Raw genomic sequence first — 17887 nt, forward strand, 5'->3', positions numbered from 1 at the left:
ACAACCACGCAATTGTCAGTTAAAATAACGCAGTGCATTATCGCAAAAAAAATGGCCTGGTCATGGAGGAAGGTAAATCCTTCCGGTCCAGAAGTGGATAGAGAAGAATACATACACCACTAAATGTGTTTAGCATTCGAATCTATGGAAGAAGAGAACTAAAACCAGCAAATTTTAGTTTTTCTTTAGGTGTCAAACTATACTTCATACCGAACCAAGACCTAAAACCTCAGTTATACAAGCCATTAACCTAAACATCCACTGCATGCAAAGCATTCTTCCTTAGTCACTTCAATATACAGTACTTTATACATTTTTAGCACTCTAAACTGTTTAACATGCTACAATGGGATGGACTTCGCTGTTGCAAAGCAGTTCTTTACATAAACATTTTTTTATTGGCAAATAAAATTAGCCTAGATGGAAAACTCCCTATAAACTAAACCCCCTTGACCCAACTACACATGCTCTATTGTTCAAGAGAACCCATCATGTTTGATAAATACAACATTTAATTTAGCAATCCAGGGAATAAAAAACCTCCACTTACAACCGGGCATAGAAGTCACAAATTTCTTTGTATACTTTGACATCACTGCGTCTCCTCTGCAGATTGGAGACTGGTTTTTCATCCTCTCCCCCACTCTCCTGAGGGACACAATTGCTATTGACTTCCATAGGAGGCAGCTCCCCATTCTCTGGAATATCAGGGTGTAACCTGGACTGAACTTCCATCATTTTTACAAATCCACCGTTGGATGTAATACAGGGCTCATCCAGGCAAGAACAAGTGTTCTATGCTGTACTCCAGGCTACTCCAGTGTCAGACTGACACAGTGACTCATACAAGGATACATTACAGCGCTGCCCACATTCCTCAGCACAGATTCCAACTAAGGCTGTGGAGTAGAACATACGTCACTAATGATAGGTGGGACTCCGCCGCTTGCTGTTGATGTTAAAAATTCCATTCTCTCCAAAGGGTGGAAGCTGGGCAGTAAAAAAAGTAGCTCAAAATGATTTATAACTCTTCCAGGAGATAACCCTGATTCTATGCATTCCTCTTCTGAATTTTAATACATGCATGCACAAAATCCTGCCAAACCAATCTAGAACAATTTAACACAGTAACCTTAAGTAATATTTGTATATGTTGTGTTCAGTTGGAATTGCATGCCCATTTGTTGAAATACCAAGTTCATTATGTACAAGGCCCCCTCAATATAAACAGCAATATAACCAATAATGACTGTCCACTCCTCACCAATACACAAACATAAACAAGAGTGCTTGGCACACCCAAACATATTTTTGGGAAAAGACCAGCAAATAGTGGTGCCAAAAGGGGTGGCTTCTGTACCAGTTTTACATTTATAAAGCATGTCTCACTGCTGGGAGTTGACTGAGTGCCACATTCCAACCCTTCAAGCATTTTTTACCCCAACACCTCATATTCCTGATATGTGCCTTCTGTGCCATATATTTGTATGAGAAAGTATCCTCTTCTCTTTGTATTGCTTCCTTTATGTGAAATCCCTGGCGATCCTGCTAGTTCCCTTGCTTACCCATTAAAAGCTGACCACAGTAAGCAGGAGAGCACACCGTGGTCAGTTCTCTAGGTATCCTGGGAACTCTATGTACTCTCCTCCAATGATCGGACTTGTCCTGGCATTACCCTGCTGCACAGTCATTCACTGGGAAGCTCAGTGTGAGTGTGCTGATCGCTTATAAAAAAAGGTATTTATATATATTTTTTTTAATATATCTATACAAATATATTTCTTCTTTCATTTCTCTATTAAACCAAATGGGTTGTTTTGCAATGTCATCGTTTACAACCACTTTAATAATGTGTACAGATGATCATTAAACTTTACATTAGGAAGTAGTTTGCATTCATATAAATAAAACAAATAAACTACAGCTCACCAACCCCAAAACAAAAAGGACAACACAAAATATGCAGATAAAGTGAAATTATGTGGGCTTAAGGCCCTGTTCACACCAGAGCGTTTTTTTCAGCTCGTAAAACGCTCATCTCTGAAATCTCAAAACGCCCAACAAGCAAAATCCTATTCAATGGTCCATGTTCACATATGAGCATTTTGTCGCCTGAAGCAAAACGCCTGGAGCTCACAGATTACCAGCATTTTTGTTAGATGTCAATGCCTGCCTCCAAACACCTGCAAAAAATGGCCGGGAAAAAAAAAATGCCTGAGAAAAAAAAAAAAAAAAATGCTGGAAAACGATACGCTCAGGTTTGAATGGAACCTAAAGAAGAATTGCAGGTGGAGAACATGATAACACCCCTCCTATCCACTGTGTCCAATAAGAATGCTTTGGACTAATTGCGAAAATTCAACAGGTTCTCTGAATGGCATCCATGCAGAAAGGTCAACCTTTTCTGTTCATAATGCAGCAGGCCAGCTGCTCAGCACATGACCTGGAAGCAAGTGGAGATCACTGGAGTAAGCGGTGTCTACTTCAGTGGTTTCCAGCATGTAAAAGTTTGGTATTATGCATTGGTTCAAGCTGGACCAATGTAATTAATTGGGAATTATTCTTTAAAATATATAAATAGCAGCCAGACTGGGGTGACCACGGGATCTAGATTGTCCAGCCTGTCGCCCAGCAGTTGATTGTATTTCTCACAGAAATAAAATTAAAAAAAAAAAAAAAAAAAAAAAAACACAGGAGAAAAAGAATCTATCTAAAAAGAAAAAAATTGCCAGGACCAGAGATCCCAGCAAGGCACTAGGTCCTTACTCCTGACTTGGCAGAAAAAAAAAAACAGAGTACCTATAGCAAAGAGAGGGAGTATACCCACTGGGACTGTCCATAGGCATAGCCAGAGTTTTCTGCCTAGTGTCCTACTCCTGTAGCGGGCAGTATAACCCAATGGTTAAGAAGATCAGGAGCTATGTCCATCAATGACCGACAGAAATTACAGTTTTATTTGTGCTGGATGTTACGAACAGCGATTTAATTCCGGCATCGCAACAGAGAAGTCTGGTTCTTATCATGTCACTTACCTCCCACTTTCTCTCCCCTTGTTCATTCACAAAATTTCCTGCATTTTGTGGATTGCTACCCCTTGCAATATCACACTTACAGTTCATGCGCATTTGCCATTATACAGCATAATAATTTAACCTCCTAGAGCTACATAAATATTTTTAAGGTCGTTAGGCCCAATGCTAAAGTTATGCTATGTATATGTACTAATGTCTAATCAAGCTCCTCTCCAAACATTGGGTCCAATAAATGTGTGCTCGTTCGTCAACCTTTGCTAAACTTCATGTTAACCCAGACATTACATTTGGGCTGAGCCTAAATCTACCGATTTACACTGCCTGCCCTGGCGGAACTTCCCTTCCAGTAGAACTCTGGAAAAGGAGCGAGAATGCAGCCTGAGGATAAGCTTGGCTCAACTAAAAACATTTCCAAAATTCTTTAAAAAGGTGTCTGGTCCAACTTCCTCACTCCACCAATTTCACATAAACATGCATTCTCAGTTCCGGCAGTCCAAATGTACATGTTAAGGCAAAAGACAGGAGGTCTTTGGGTGGTCAGGTCATTGCTGCATGTCTAGACTGGTTCTTTATTTATGGAACTGCAACCTACAATATAGATTTGGCATACAAAACAGCACAAATGAATGAGGGATGCATAACTGACTTTTCTTGCACTGAAAAGGTGAAATGAGTATAAAACCTGGTACACACCAACCCAGCAGGCTGAACGAAAAAAACTCAGGAGCTCGCAAAGAGCTCTCTGTACTAACTATTCAATATTAGTACAGCCCCGGCCAGAACACACCAATCAGCGTTTGCAGCCATTGGTGGCTGAGAGCACTGATCAGATGCAAATTGGATGCTGGTTTTCCAGCATGCCTGTTTGGCAGCCTTCTGTTGAACAGGCTGCTGTACACATGGGCCGAATGTCTGCAGCTTCCTGTAAACTGGCTGATATTTGCCCCGTGTGTTTACCAGGCTTGTGTCACAAGATGATGCACATGACAACCATATTTTGGCAACCAAAAAAAGCACCATGGACTGGTAAAACAAGCCTCAGGGCTATTAAAACTGGTTTCTACTAAACATGAAGAAAAGGGTAATTTTGGATCTATATAGTCCAGAAAACAAATGCAGAAATAAGGAAAAGGTGAATACTGGAGTGTAGACAAGTATCCTGATAAACCGTTATCCCAGGAGCAGCTTTCACTTAGTTATGTGCCGTGAGGAAGAACAGCAGAAGCCATTATGGGCGGTTTAGTGAGAAACTGACAGCCAGTGCTGGAAATCCTCTCACATGTCTGAAAATCCTTATAGGGCTGTATCCTCTGTCAACACCAGACACTCTAGCATTAACCAGCATACTTATTATAGCAATGCCTGTACACTTTTCACCTCTATGTCTGACCTTTACAGAAACCGAGAAACCGGATAGGATGGTGGTGGTTATTTTCGGGTACTTCATAGTTGTTATAACAATTTTATAACTTCGCTAAAGAACTGAAAATAAGCAACAATGCCAATAATTGCATAAAGCACCCAAGAAAACTAACAGGAAATCAAATTGGCGTCAATGCTGAATACCAATGTGTAGGAGTATTTGTTGCATTTAACAGATGCAATAGCGGAACTGTGTGCAGACTACAACTGCTTTGTGACCACCTACTGACCATGTAGAGCACATGTGTCAAACACAAGGCCCGCGGGCCAAATCCGACCCTCCTGGCCATTTTATGTGGCCCTTGCACCTCTCCTGAACCTGCAGGAGAGCTCCAGTCTTCCTCCAGAACCTATACTTTCTGCTTTCCATCAATGCCTCCAGCTTCTTCCCAGCAGCAGCACAAGGTAAGGGGGTGCACTGTGATGTAAGAGAGGATAGGGTGTTCAACCACTGATGGTGAAGAGGCTCTTGATGTCCAGAACATCCACTACCCTTACATAAGACATCTAGTCTTACAGATACAACCGGCCCTTTTGAGGGCAATAATAATGCTGATGCGCCCGCAATTATATTGAGTTTGACACCGCTGATGTAGAGTATAAGGCTCCATTCACACTAGAGCGACTTGTCAGCCTGACAAGTCGCGGTCCTCGCGGTCCATTGACTGCTACAGGACCCGTTCTAATAGTAGCGACACAAGTCGCTCCGACTTAGAAAAAGGGTCCTGTACTACTTCGGGCGACCTCGGGGCGACTTGCATAGACATTCAATATATGAAGTCTCTGCAAGTCGCGCCGAAGTCGCGGTGCACGGGACTTCACAAGTCGCCCCCGAAGTAGTACAGAGTCGTGCCGCTGCAGTGTGAATGGGCTCTAATAATACATTAAAGTAGACAGCAGAGAGCTACAGTATGGGGGGTCCCTTTTTCAGGGGGTATGTCAGGGACTACTCTTGTAGCGTGTAGGACAAATCCCCAAGAAGGATATTCATTCTGGAACCTCAGCAGAAAGCTATATCTCAGTGCATATAGAAATTGCATAAACAAATGACACTAGACATTTCATGTTTGCTGGGTGGGCCCAGAGTTCTGCTTTATAGAGGTTTGCTCAACACTTTACGGCAAGCCATAGGCAGGTCTAAATTCAGCATGTTAATCAGGAACGGGTCCAAATTGGATCCATCTATGGGCAGACTGGTTTTACTGAAGTTGAGCTAATCATTGACTTCAGTACAACCAGCCTGTCAAGAGACTGAATGGGATATAGGAGTTCCTGTAGTTGCAGATCAGACGTGCACAACAGTCAGGAGTAATTATTGACCATTCCTCTTTACAGAACTGTTTCAATTCAGCAATATTCTTGGGATGTCTGGTGTGAATTGCTTTCTTGAGGTCATGCCACAGCATCTCAATCAGGTTGAGGTCAGGACTCTGACTGGGCAATTTCAGAAGGCTTATTTTCTTCTGTTTAAGCCATTCTGTTGATTTACTTCTATGCTTTGGGTCATTGTCCTGTTGCAACACCCATCTTCTGTTGAACTTCAGCTGGTAGACAGATGGCCTTAAGTTCTCCTGCAAAATGTCTTGATGAACTTGGGAATTCGTTTTTCCTTCGATGATAGCAATCCGTCCAGGCCCTGACGCAGCAAAGCAGCCCCAAACCATGATGCCCCCACCACCATACTTCACAGTTGGGATGAGGTTTTGATGTTGGTGTGCTGTTCTTGTTTTTCGCCACACAGTGTTGTGCGTTTCTTCCAAACATCTCAACTTTGGTTTCATCTGTCCACAGAATATTTTGCCAGTACTGCTGTGGAACATCCAGGTGCTCTTGTGCAAACTGTAAACGTGCAGCAATGTTTTGTTTGGACAGCAGTGGCTTCCTCTGTGGTATCCTCCCATGAAATCCATTCTTGTTTAGTGTTTTACGTATTGTAGATTCACTAACAGGGATGTTAGCATTTGCCAGTGACTTTTGTAAGTCTTTAGCTGACACTCTAGGATTCTTCTTCACCTCATTGAGCAGTCTGCGCTGTGCTCTTGCAGTCATCTTTACAGGATGGCCACTCCTAGGGAGAGTAGCAGGAGTGCTGAACTTTCTCCATTTATAGACAATTTGTCTTACCATGGACTGATTAACAGCAAGGCTTTTGGAGATACTTTTATAACCCTTTCTAGCTTGATGCAAGTCAACAATTCTTAATCGTAGGTCTTCTGAGAGATCTTTTGTGCGAGGCATCATTCATATCAGGCAATGCTTCTTGTGAAAAGCAAACCCAGAACTGGTGTGTGTTTTTTATAGGGCAGGGCAGCTGTAACCAACACCTCCAATCTCATCTCATTGATTGGACTCCAGTTGGCTGACATCTCACTCCAATTAGCTCTTGGAGATGTCAGTCTTTTTCCACCTGCACTGTTAATGTTTACATGGTGTGTTCAATAAAAACATGGCAACATTTCATTCTTTGTGTGTTATTAGTTTAAGCAGACTGGGATTGTCTATTGTTGTGACTTACATGATGATGATCAGATCACATTTTATGACCAATTTGTGCAGAAATCCATATCATTCCAAAGGGTTTACATACGTTTTCTTGCAGCTGTACATACACAGACTGTTGGCAATACAAGTCTATAATGAGTGACATACCGTCTTACTTTAGTGCCTGCATTTGAAATGAAGACAGATCAAATGGAACAAGAAAAACCTTAGCTACTAAAATAAATGGTAGATTTTTACTGAAAACAAAGGTTAGAACCTGTCAGGCTTTTATTTCTATCTACAACCTTTGGGCTCTTTCACACGGTCCGCCTCCGTAGGCGGATCCGTGCTGCTCAGCGGGGATTGATCAGCGATCCGTGCCGAGTCGGCGGATGACAGCTCCGTCTCCGCTTGCAGTGCGGAGAGGGAGGTATCACAGCCCCCGCTGCTCTCTATGGGGAATCGGATGAGAGCGTACCGCCTGTCCGCTCTCATCCGATACGATCCACAGGACGGATGGAAAATAGGGTTTCCATCCGTCCGGATTTCACGGACAGGATTGGATGCGGATGGCAGCGGGTGTCAGCGGACATGTCACCGCTGACATCCGCTGCTCCATAGGGCTGAATGGGGCATCCGATCAGATCCGCCTAAAAAACTGACAGGCGGATCTGATCGGTCCGCCCGTGTGAAAGAGCCCTTTAGGTAGATTCTCTCACTTTGTGTGGTCTACCAGGACATGAAGTTATTCCCAGTGTTGAAACAAAGCAAAAAAAAAAAAAAAAAAAAAAGAGGGTTCTAAACGTTCTCCTACAAGAATATATTGCTCAAACTATTCTCCACTGCCTTTAAGAATGGAAAAAAGTTGGCTAAAGGTAGGTGGATTTTCACGAAACCACAAACTTGTGCCATATTTTGTAGAAAAGTAAGACAGCTCAAGTTTAAACCTTTTTTTTTTCCCTGTCGGCAAACTTTGACAGTAGGCCTGGAGAAAAATAGCTGCTGTGTATTAAAGCATGGCATGCAGGGGAGGAGACAGCATGCTTCAAATACTGATACCCTGAGGCTCCAGAAACACTCAAGCATGCATCTTAGGACACATACTGAGCGTCTTCAGTCTTTTATACAGCAGGTCCTGGCAGCAGCCAGAATGAAGAGTCTTCATAGTCATGTGACAGGATGCATGAAGAGGGGGTAAGTTTGCCTTGCATTGTCATGATTATCGGTTCGCATAATCCACTGTCAACCTAGCAACCGCTTGCTTACTCAACTTTCACCAGGAAATTAGGCTTCAGCTTCAGAGCAATTCAGAAATGTGTCCATGATTTTGCAATAGTACCTGTCAAGGAACAGCTTTAAAATAGCACTAAAGCTTAGTAGTAAAAAACGTATCTGAATTAATCACGTCAGCTCCGGAAGGTTTTAACCCCTAATGACCAGGCCATTTTTTGCAATATGGCACTGAGTTGCTTTAACTGAGAATTGCGCGTTTCTGTAATGGTGTACCCAAATAAAATTGATGTTTTCCCAACAAATATAGCTTTCTTTTGGTGGTATTTGATCACCTCTGTAGTTTTTCTTTTTTGCTCTATAAAACAAAAAAAAAAAAAAAAACACAATTTTGAAAAAAAAAAAACAGCATTTTTTAACTTTCTGCTATCAAACATTCCCAATAAAGAAATTGAAGCCCTGTTCACACCTGCGCGTTTTTCAGCTCGTAAAAAGCTCATCTCTGAAGTCTCTAAACGCCCAACAAGCAAAATCCCATTCATTTCAATGGCCACTGTTCACATCTGAGAGTTTTGTCACCTGAAGCAAAATGCCTGAAGCTCAAAAAGAGTACACAAGCTTCTTTTCTGCTATTTTACAAGCATTGTTAGATGTCAATGCCCGTCTCCAAACACCTGCAAAAAACGCCTAAAAAAAAAGTCTGCAAAATGCCCAAAAAAGAAGCCTGAAACCGATACGCTCAGGTATGAATGGAGCCTTAGGCCAATATGTATTCTGCTACATATTTTTGGTAAAAAAAAAAAAAAAATCCTAATAAAGCGTATATCGATTGGTTTGCACAAAAGTTATAGCATCTACAAATTATGGGATACATTTATAGACTTTTTTTAATTGTTTTTTTAGTAGGCCTGCGACATTGCGGTGGACAAATCTAACACTAAGTGACACTTTTTGGGGACCAGTGACACCAATTCAGTAAACAGTGCTCTCAGAGAGATCTCTCCCTTCCTCGCGGTCAGCCTTGTTTTCACAGGCAAACCGCCGTTCTGTCATTCTGCCGAACGATCGGTGCGGCCTGCTGATTGGCTCCTGCTGTGTCCAATCACAGCGGGAGCAGTGCTTCGGCGGCCCCCAAAAACCAGTGCACAAAATCACGTACATGTACGTAATTTTGCGCAGCTGGGCTGCCCTCCCACAGTATATATGCGGTGGGCCGTCTGAAGTACTTAAGGCCCCTCCCAAATTGTATCTGCGTTTCTGAACCCCAAATACTTAAAATTTTTTGATGCCTCTGTCTCCTCCTTCCTATGGTCACTCCATCTTCCACCATGAGCTTTCAGTCGGGAGTGCACGGCAGTAAAGCCCCGTACACACGTACCGATCGTCGGCCGAACGATCGGCCGTCTTTTGTCCCCTGGCTGACGTGTCCGCTGAAAAGTGCAAAAGATTGCACACGAATTTTGTCCGCCGACTGCAGAAGTGATGTCATGTGATGGTTAACTTTCCCTGTGTTTTTCTTTTCTGAGCATGCCCAGTCTTGCAAATCTGCTGTCTGTCGGCCGAAATCTGTACTGACTGGCAAACAACCGGCCGTTCTGGTGTCGGCATACAAAAATTTTAATGCTTGCACGACAGATTCTGTTCGGCCGAAAGTGCGCTGTCGGCTGTCGGAAGCATCATACTAACAAGCCGAAAATCGGCCGATCGGTCGTCGGCAGAATCTTTTCGGCCGACAATCTGCACGTGTGTACGGGCCTTTAGGCCCACTCTGCTGTCCTGCCAGTGTATGTGCAGTTGGGGCAGCTTTGCTGTGTGCGTGCCCATTAGGCGGCAGCTGGCACTGCTCAGTGCAGGTTAGTAGCTAGGTAATTACAGGCCATAATTGCTATAGCAAAAAAAAAAAAAAAAAAAAAACCTTAACCCGCATACAGCATTAAGTATATGTAGGTTAACACAACGCAGTCACCACATATTCACTGCACATAGAAAACACACTGGCTCTTCCACCCAACACAGGCCAGTGGTGCAGTGAACTGTGGTAAAATGCAGTCAAGTAGCATCTTACTAAAGTGCACTGGAAGACACCACACTATGCTTCTGTGCAGCGACACGAATAAATGGTAATTTTGTGACACTTTAGAAGAAAAAAAGAAGCAAACCGTGCAGCCCACTAAAACAAGCATCCCACTGTAGCCTCACTGCCGCGCATGCCAAACTCTATAATAATTTACTAAACAGACCCTTCGAATACTTCTCTACAGCCACTCAAGGCACATCTTGGCTAGAAGTTAAAGACTTGTCCGTACACGTACTAACCCATCTATGGCCAAATTTAGTGCTTAGCACTTCTGCCCGGCAGCACTAGGGTCATTGGTTTGGATCCCAACCATGGCGTTTGCATGTCCTCCCCGTGTGGATCTCCTCCGGGTGCTCCTGCACACGTTACCTTTATTGGTGCGATGTGGTGTCATTCATTCTCATCTCAACACACCATGCTGATGCACATGCATTGCAGCATAGCACACTGCAATGTACCAACCAATGTACCAACAATGTGTGGTATACTGCCAGAAAAGCTACATGCTTGCTATTCTATGTACTGGTGTGAGGACAGAGCACTGGTGAACCATTGTGGCTCTGCTTGCACACAAATCCTCAGCCACAACTCTGTCCCAGCCAGTGCTTTAAGTGGCCCAAAAGAGGTGCTGGTACTCTATTATAGCCTATAAATTTTGTTGTCCCCCCTCACCCCACATCAGGGTCCCCACAGAGCACCCCCCCCCCCCTGGCCTGGGCTGGGACTCCAGGGGGACTCACTGGTGGTGACAGGTCTGGCTCTGGAGTGGGAAATATTCTTGGGGGGACAATTGAGGGCGCAGATGTCCAAAATGAGTGTACTGGAGAGGTGGCGGTATGCTCAAGAGCCATATTTGGAAGTGGCGGTACTGAGTACCAGTGCATACCGGCCCACTTAAAGCACTGGTCCCAGCACTGTTAACTGAAGACAGTGCAGAATAAGTATAGCAGGGGTATGTGTTTGAGTTTTGTACAGAATCTCATTATTTTGGTCAGGACTATAAAAAAAAAAAAAATAATTTTAATTAAAAAGAGAAATGGAAAAAGTTTTTTTTTTTAAACCCGATAGAAGAAAAAAAAAAACATCAGTTAGAAAAAATGAGCCCCACAATTACAGCCGATACACAGATACACACGTTTGCACTGTGGCAGCTTCCTCAACACGCCCATGTTGTATCATGCCACAAAGCATGGCAGCAAATTGTAGGAGCATTGCATTACAAAAAATGGTCAGGCTTGATTTTGGACAAGTTGGGGTATATTGGAAACTCATTTAAAATACAAAGGGCTGTCTTAACACAATTCAGTCCCCGTTCACACTGGGGCGACCTGTGAGGCGACCTGGTCGCCTCACAGGTCGCCGTAGGTCGCCTGCCATAGAGAAGCTGTGGACCCGTTCTAATAGGAGCGACACAAGTCGCTCCGACTTAGAAAAAGGGTCCGGAGCTTCTTTGGGGCGACCCGGAGCGACCGTCATAGACTTCAATGTTATGAAGTCCGTGCCGGCCGCTCCGAGGTCACGGCGCGCTGCTCGCACCGCGACCTCGGAGGTCGCCCTGGGAAGTCGAATCGCCCCAGTGTGAACGGGGCCTAAAGGCCCGTACACACGTACCGATCGTCGTCATACAAACGTCGGCGGACGAAAGATCTGCCGATTGTACGCTTGTTAGTATGGTGCCTCCGACAGCTGTCTGCGCACATTCTGCGGACAAGAGTCTTTCTTGCAAACATAAAAATTTTTGTATGCCGACACCAGAACGGACGATTGTTCGCCAGTCAGTACAGAAATCAGCCGACAGACCGCAGATTTGCAAGACTGGGCATGCTCAGAAAAGAAAAAACACAGGGAAAGTTAACCATTACATGACATCACTTCTGCAGTCAGCTGAAGTCGGCGGACAAAATTCTTGTGCTGTCTTTGCACTTTTCAACAGACATCGACATCCCGGGGAGAAAAGACGAACGTTTGTATGACGATGATCGGTACGTGTGTACGGGGCTTTATGGTAACGTGTGTGCATGAACACCACACAAATATAAATAAATAGTTTTTACTTAAATTGGATAAAGTTAGAATAGCAAGGGGTGGGGATAGCATAGAGCTGACTGATTTCTGACGTCCACAGAAAAGAGACAAATGCTTTTTGAATACATATATTGGGTGTGGGGACTGGTACTTTGTAAATGTACCAAGGTATGGGTAACAATTATTTAATTTTTTTTTTTTTTTTTTAACACACGCACACCTCAACAGGGGGATAATTCACAAATGAATTGGACTTGTGGTAAAATTTGAGACTATTACATTAAAGAAGAAGTTCACCTTTTGTAACATGTTACTGTTGCAGCAGCCCCCACATCTCCCGTTGCGACAGGGAGCGGGGGATCTTCTCCCTGTATTTGCTGCCACCAAAAAAAAAAAAAAAAAACGGCTATGCGGGGCTCTGACCACCTGGCTGCGTCATTCATTAACAGTTCTGTGAAAGGGAGAACTTCAACTACTGACAGCCTTTGTGGCTGTTGGCTTGTAGTTCTCAATGAACTACCAGGGTGCTGCTGAGCGCTCTAGGTAGTTTGTTGAGGTTTCCTGTCAGTGTGTAACTGCCTGCACATATCAAGAGGCAGACGCAGATAGATACAATGACAACAATGACAGTCAGTACGAGTGCTGCATTGCACCTGTGATTTGCTGTTTGTGGTTACAATGCTTTGCAGGCTCTGAGTAAAAAATGTTTTTACCTGCAAAAAGATGTGCATTTATTTTTATTTTTTTAACAAGATGAACTTATCCTTTAACACCTTCCTGACCAGCCTATAGCAGATTGATTGCTGGTCCTGACTGAACGTCATATGATGTCCTTCACATTGCGTCGCTTGTGCGCTCGTGTTAAGAGCCGATGTTGTAGGCTCTTTACCATGCAATCAGCTGTTTCCAATCACAGCAGATCACATGTAAACAAATGCCGGTTAACGACATTTCCTTTCCTCAGCGCTGTCGGTGTCTGAGGGAAGGAAAGCAAGCCGATAACCTGCTTTCCAGCCACAGGGGACATTTACACTGATAATAAGTGCAGCCCATCAGTGCCGCCTATCAGTGCCCATTAGTACCCATTAGTGCAGCCTCATCAGCGCACATCAGTGAAGAAAAATTACTTATTTGGAAAACTATAACAGAAACAAAGAAAAAGGGTTGTTTTTTTCTAAATTTTTTGACTTTTGTCTGTTAACCGGTTGCCGACTGCCGCAAGTACATATACTGCGGCGGTCAGCCCCGGCCAGGCAAAGCGACGTACCGGTACGTCACTAGCCTGGGAGCCGGAGGCGCGCTCCCACCTCGGCTCGTTCGCGGACACCCCCGTGCGTGTGACCAGCAGACCTGATGTCCGCCGGTCACTTGCGATCGTCCGCTGTGAAGGGAGAAAGGCAGGCGGCTAATGTAAACAAAGCCGCCTGTCATTCTTCCCTGTGTAAAAGCACTGATCTAATGGTCCTGCTATGTAGGACCATTGATCTGTGCTGTTACACACACAGCCACATCCCTGCATAGTTAGACCCTCTCCAATAAAGTTAACCCCTTCCCTGCCACTGTCATTTTTACAGTAACAGTGCATATGTATAGCACTGATTACTGTAGTAATGTCACTGGTACCCCCAAAAGTGTCAAAAATGTCAGTCAAGAGTCCGATCTGTCCGCCGCAATGTCGCAGTCCTGCACAAAAAAAAAAAAAAAAAATCGTAGATCGCCGCCATTACAAAAACAACAAAAATGACAAAAATCTTTCCCTTAGTTAGTAAACGCAATAACTTTTGCGCAAACCAATCAAAATACGCTTATTGTGATTTTTTTTACCAAACATAGGTAGCAGAAAACAAATTGGCCAAAAATGTTAAAACATTTTTGATTTTTACATTTTTTTGAGAGGGAATTTCATATAAAAAATATGTGAAAAATATTGTTATTTTTGCAAAATTGTCGCTCATTTTTTGATTATAGCGCATGATCAAAAAAAATCGCACAGGTGATCAAATACAGCCAAAAGAAAGCTCTATTTGTGGGGGAAAAAAGGACGTCAAATTTGTTTAGGTACAGCGTCGCACGACAGCGCAATTGTCCGTTAAAGTCACGCAGTGCCGAATCGCAAAATACCCCCTGGTCAGGAAGGGGGTAAAATCTTCCGGGGCTTAAGTGGTTAAGCAAATTAAAAAACCCAGCGGTGATTGAATAGTACCAAAAGAGAGCTGTATCGGTCTAAAAAAAAATAATTATAAAAATTTCATATGGGTATAGTGTTACATGAACGCGCAATTGTCATTTAAAGTGCGACAGCACTGAATGCTGAAAATTGGAATGGGCAGGAAGAGGGTGAAAGTGCCCTGTACTGAAGTGGTTAAAGATGCATTTATTGGTAATTAAAAGGTTAGCAGTAAAGAAATGGTTATATTTGCATAAAGAGAACTTTTTTTTTCTAAATATGTAACCATTTGTTTTTAAAATTATAGTATAGCCTTTTATGATCAATATCACCAGATGACAATGCAGCAGTGCTCTCAGCGTAACAACTGCATTGAGCCTTATAGCTCAATAAATGGCTAAAGTTAGCTTTACTTTAAGCTGCATTGCATATATGGCAGATGAAAATATCTGTGGACTCTGCAGACCTTGCAAACTGGTATCATTCCTGCTGGCAGAGAAACTGGCAACGCACCATGGGTACAAGATGCATGTACGCATCACAAGCTAAAAACACACGGTAAGAAATGGCCAGAGCTCTACACATAAGGGTGAAGAAGCTTCTTTTGATACTTTTGACTTGTATGGGGTACTCCATTCAAATTAATAGACTGCACTATACAAGCCACAAAAACTTGCACCTAAATGGGAGTGCAGCCTGAAAGTGAGGGGAGAAAAAAAAAAAAAAGGACACAAAATCCAAGCTGCTACCAAAACAGGAATAAAGGTGAAATCTTGCAAACAAAACCAGGTCCTGTAACAACTGTCTAATGGCGCTTTTCCACTGCATGGAACCGTACCGGTTCGGCACGCTTTTCTGCTTTTCCACTGCGGTACCGCATGGTATAGGGTCGGAACGGTTCGGTACGGTACGGTATAGGTTTGCTTTTCCACTGCATGGAACCGAACGGTACGGTACAGTACGGCTCTGAAAAAACAGTACCTACTCGATTGTGGTTCCAACAGGTACCAAACTGGTACCATATCCCACAATCCTTTGCATGCAGTCACTACTAGCCACTGATTGGTCAGAGAATCCCACCCACCCCATTGTTATCCCACCCACTTAACTTTAGTACTACTTTAGTGGAAAAGCAAACCTATACCGTACCGTACCGAACCGTTCCGACACTATACCATGCGGCACCAGCAGTGGAAAGGCAAACCGGGCCAAGCAGGGCCAAGTAGAGCCGAGCCGGTACTAGCCGGTACTTGCAGTGGAAAAGTGCCATAAGTTGGGGGGGGGGGGGGGAATTCCCTCACATCACTTCTTGTTGAGTCTCGAGGACAAAAATTGAAGAAGGGAGCCAGGAGCGCCAGTTGGGACCCCAGAAAAGGAGGATCGGGGGTGCTCTGTGCAAAACCACTGCACAGAGTAGGTAAGTATGTTTGTTTTCTAAATTGCATTTACAATCAATGACTTTAAGTCCCCGTTCACACTGGGGCGACCTGTGAGGCGACCTGGTCACCTCACAGGTCGCCGTAGGTCGCCTTCCATAGGGAAGCTGCGGACCCGTTCTAATAGGAGCAACACAAGTCGCTCCGACTTAGAAAAAGGGTCCGGAGCTTCTTTGGGGCGACCCGGAGCGACCGTCATAGACTTCAATGTTATGAAGTCCGTGCCGGCCACTCCGAGGTCGCGGCGCGCTGCTTGCACCGTGACCTCGGAGGTCACCCTGGGAAGTTGGATCGCCCCAGTGTGAACGGGGCCTAAAGGAGAATAGGCTAGGCCCCAGAGAGAAAAGGAAGGCGCCTCTAAGGCTACATTCACATGCAGGCGTAGCGGATCACGGGCAGAGTCGCCGCAATTCTGCCCGTGATCTGGAATCATTGCAAATCGCAGGACGCCTGTGGGATGCCCTGGATTTGCAATTGCACCTCAAACACTGTGTGATGTTGCCGCGATTTCCGCCTGCTGAATCGCGGTAACATCGCGCAAACAGAATTGTGGGACGCATGACGCACAAAAGAAGCTCCTGTACCTTTTTTGGGCGTCATGCGTCCCCCGATTCTGTTTGCGCGATGTTACCGCGTTTCGGCAGGCAAACCGCAACAACATTGCACAGTGTTTGGGGGTGCCATTGCAAATCACGGGCATCGCACAGGCGTCCCGCGATTTGCAATGATTCCGGATCGTGGGCAGAATCACCGCAATTCTAAGTGCCGCATTAGAAGATGGTTTCCCAAGCACAAAGTTATTAAAAACACTTACAGGATCATAAAAGGAATCAGGCATATAAATAAAAATCCTCATGCAATGCTATGCCCTTTGTCTCATGGTGGGGAGAGTGAGAGAGAGAGAGAGCTGTCCAGCAGCTGTCAGAGCCCGAGGACGACATGGAGGAACAGGGATGTGAAGAGGCAATGAGGCTCTCCAGGTTCCGGAACCAAGCTGGAATGCACGCAGCCGGTGTGAAGTCAGGTGAAGGCAGTGGTTGGAGCATGCGCGGCTCGTTCGTCAGACCGCTCTTTGTCTTGCGTAGGTTTGTTCACACCATGTACAGAGACGTGTGTATTTCTTTACATATTTCTCTGCGAGGACACAAAGAAAATAATGGTTTTCTATGTGCCCTGTTCACACCACAAGGTTGATGTTACATGTTTTTCCATGCAGAAAACTGCATATAGGTTGCAGATTCAATGCAGAAAAAAAATCAGCACATACTCGTTTTACAGTGTGAACAGGGTACATAGAGAATAAATGCTTTCTCTGTGCCCTTGCTGAAAATGTTTTGTCTCTGCACATGGTGAAACCAAGGCCTCACACACAGGAAACAATACAAAGAGAACAGGATACTTTTTTATACAAGTACATGATCTAGCAGGCACAGATCAGGAATATGAAAGGTTGAGGTAACATTTAGGTATGGATAATTTTTGTGACCTGAAAGTCAAACAAAAGAAGGATCTACTTAAATGCCTCGAATATTGCCTCCAACATAACTATTTTTGGCATAATTCTGAATATTATAGACAAATAAAAGGGTCCCGCCTCCTAGCCCGGCTTCTTTGATGGACAGAACACCTGGCCAACCAGGACGTGTGACGTCTATCAAAGAAGGCGGGCTAGGAGGCGGGACTGTGTGTGTCACCGAGCGCCCGGCAATTACAAGCTGTTACAGTTGGATGATCCGCGCTCTGACAGCCGAAAGCAAGGGGAAACCGATATCGGCACAACACCGGCCAGCAGTGGCATACCAATGGGGGTTATCTTCATGCTACACTGGTACTCGCGCCGATCATCTCTTCTCCGTCTGTGCTGCGCTGCTCCCGGGGGCTGGAAGAAGGTGAGTGCCCGAGGATTGAGCAGCCGCTGCCTCCCTTTGTGACTGCATAGAAGGAGCAGTGGGGCGGCTGCATATAGAGGAATTGATCTTTGCATATTTCCTACTGCAGCAGCTGGGCTGGATGCCTG

General features: G+C 44.4%; 1 protein-coding gene across 5 annotated transcripts in view; it reads right to left on the reverse strand.

Moving 5' to 3' along the window:
• The window catches only part of LIMS1 (LIM zinc finger domain containing 1), a 159236-nt gene that overhangs the window by 46820 nt on the left and 94529 nt on the right, over positions 1 to 17887 (reverse strand). For 3 of the 5 annotated variants that reach the window (XM_082245890.1, XM_082245893.1, XM_082245889.1), the window contains exon 1: positions 551 to 831. The exons of the other annotated variants lie outside the window; for them this stretch is intronic. In XM_082245890.1, the coding sequence (XP_082102016.1) occupies positions 551 to 738 (188 nt within the window). In that variant the 5' untranslated portion in view covers positions 739 to 831. Of the gene's footprint in view, positions 1 to 550; positions 832 to 17887 lie in introns of those variants that run through there. 5 annotated transcript variants of the gene reach the window in all.

Source organism: Pelophylax lessonae, assembly GCF_965119305.1.
Source record: "Pelophylax lessonae genome assembly, chromosome: 2".
Classification (NCBI taxonomy): domain Eukaryota; kingdom Metazoa; phylum Chordata; class Amphibia; order Anura; family Ranidae; genus Pelophylax; species Pelophylax lessonae.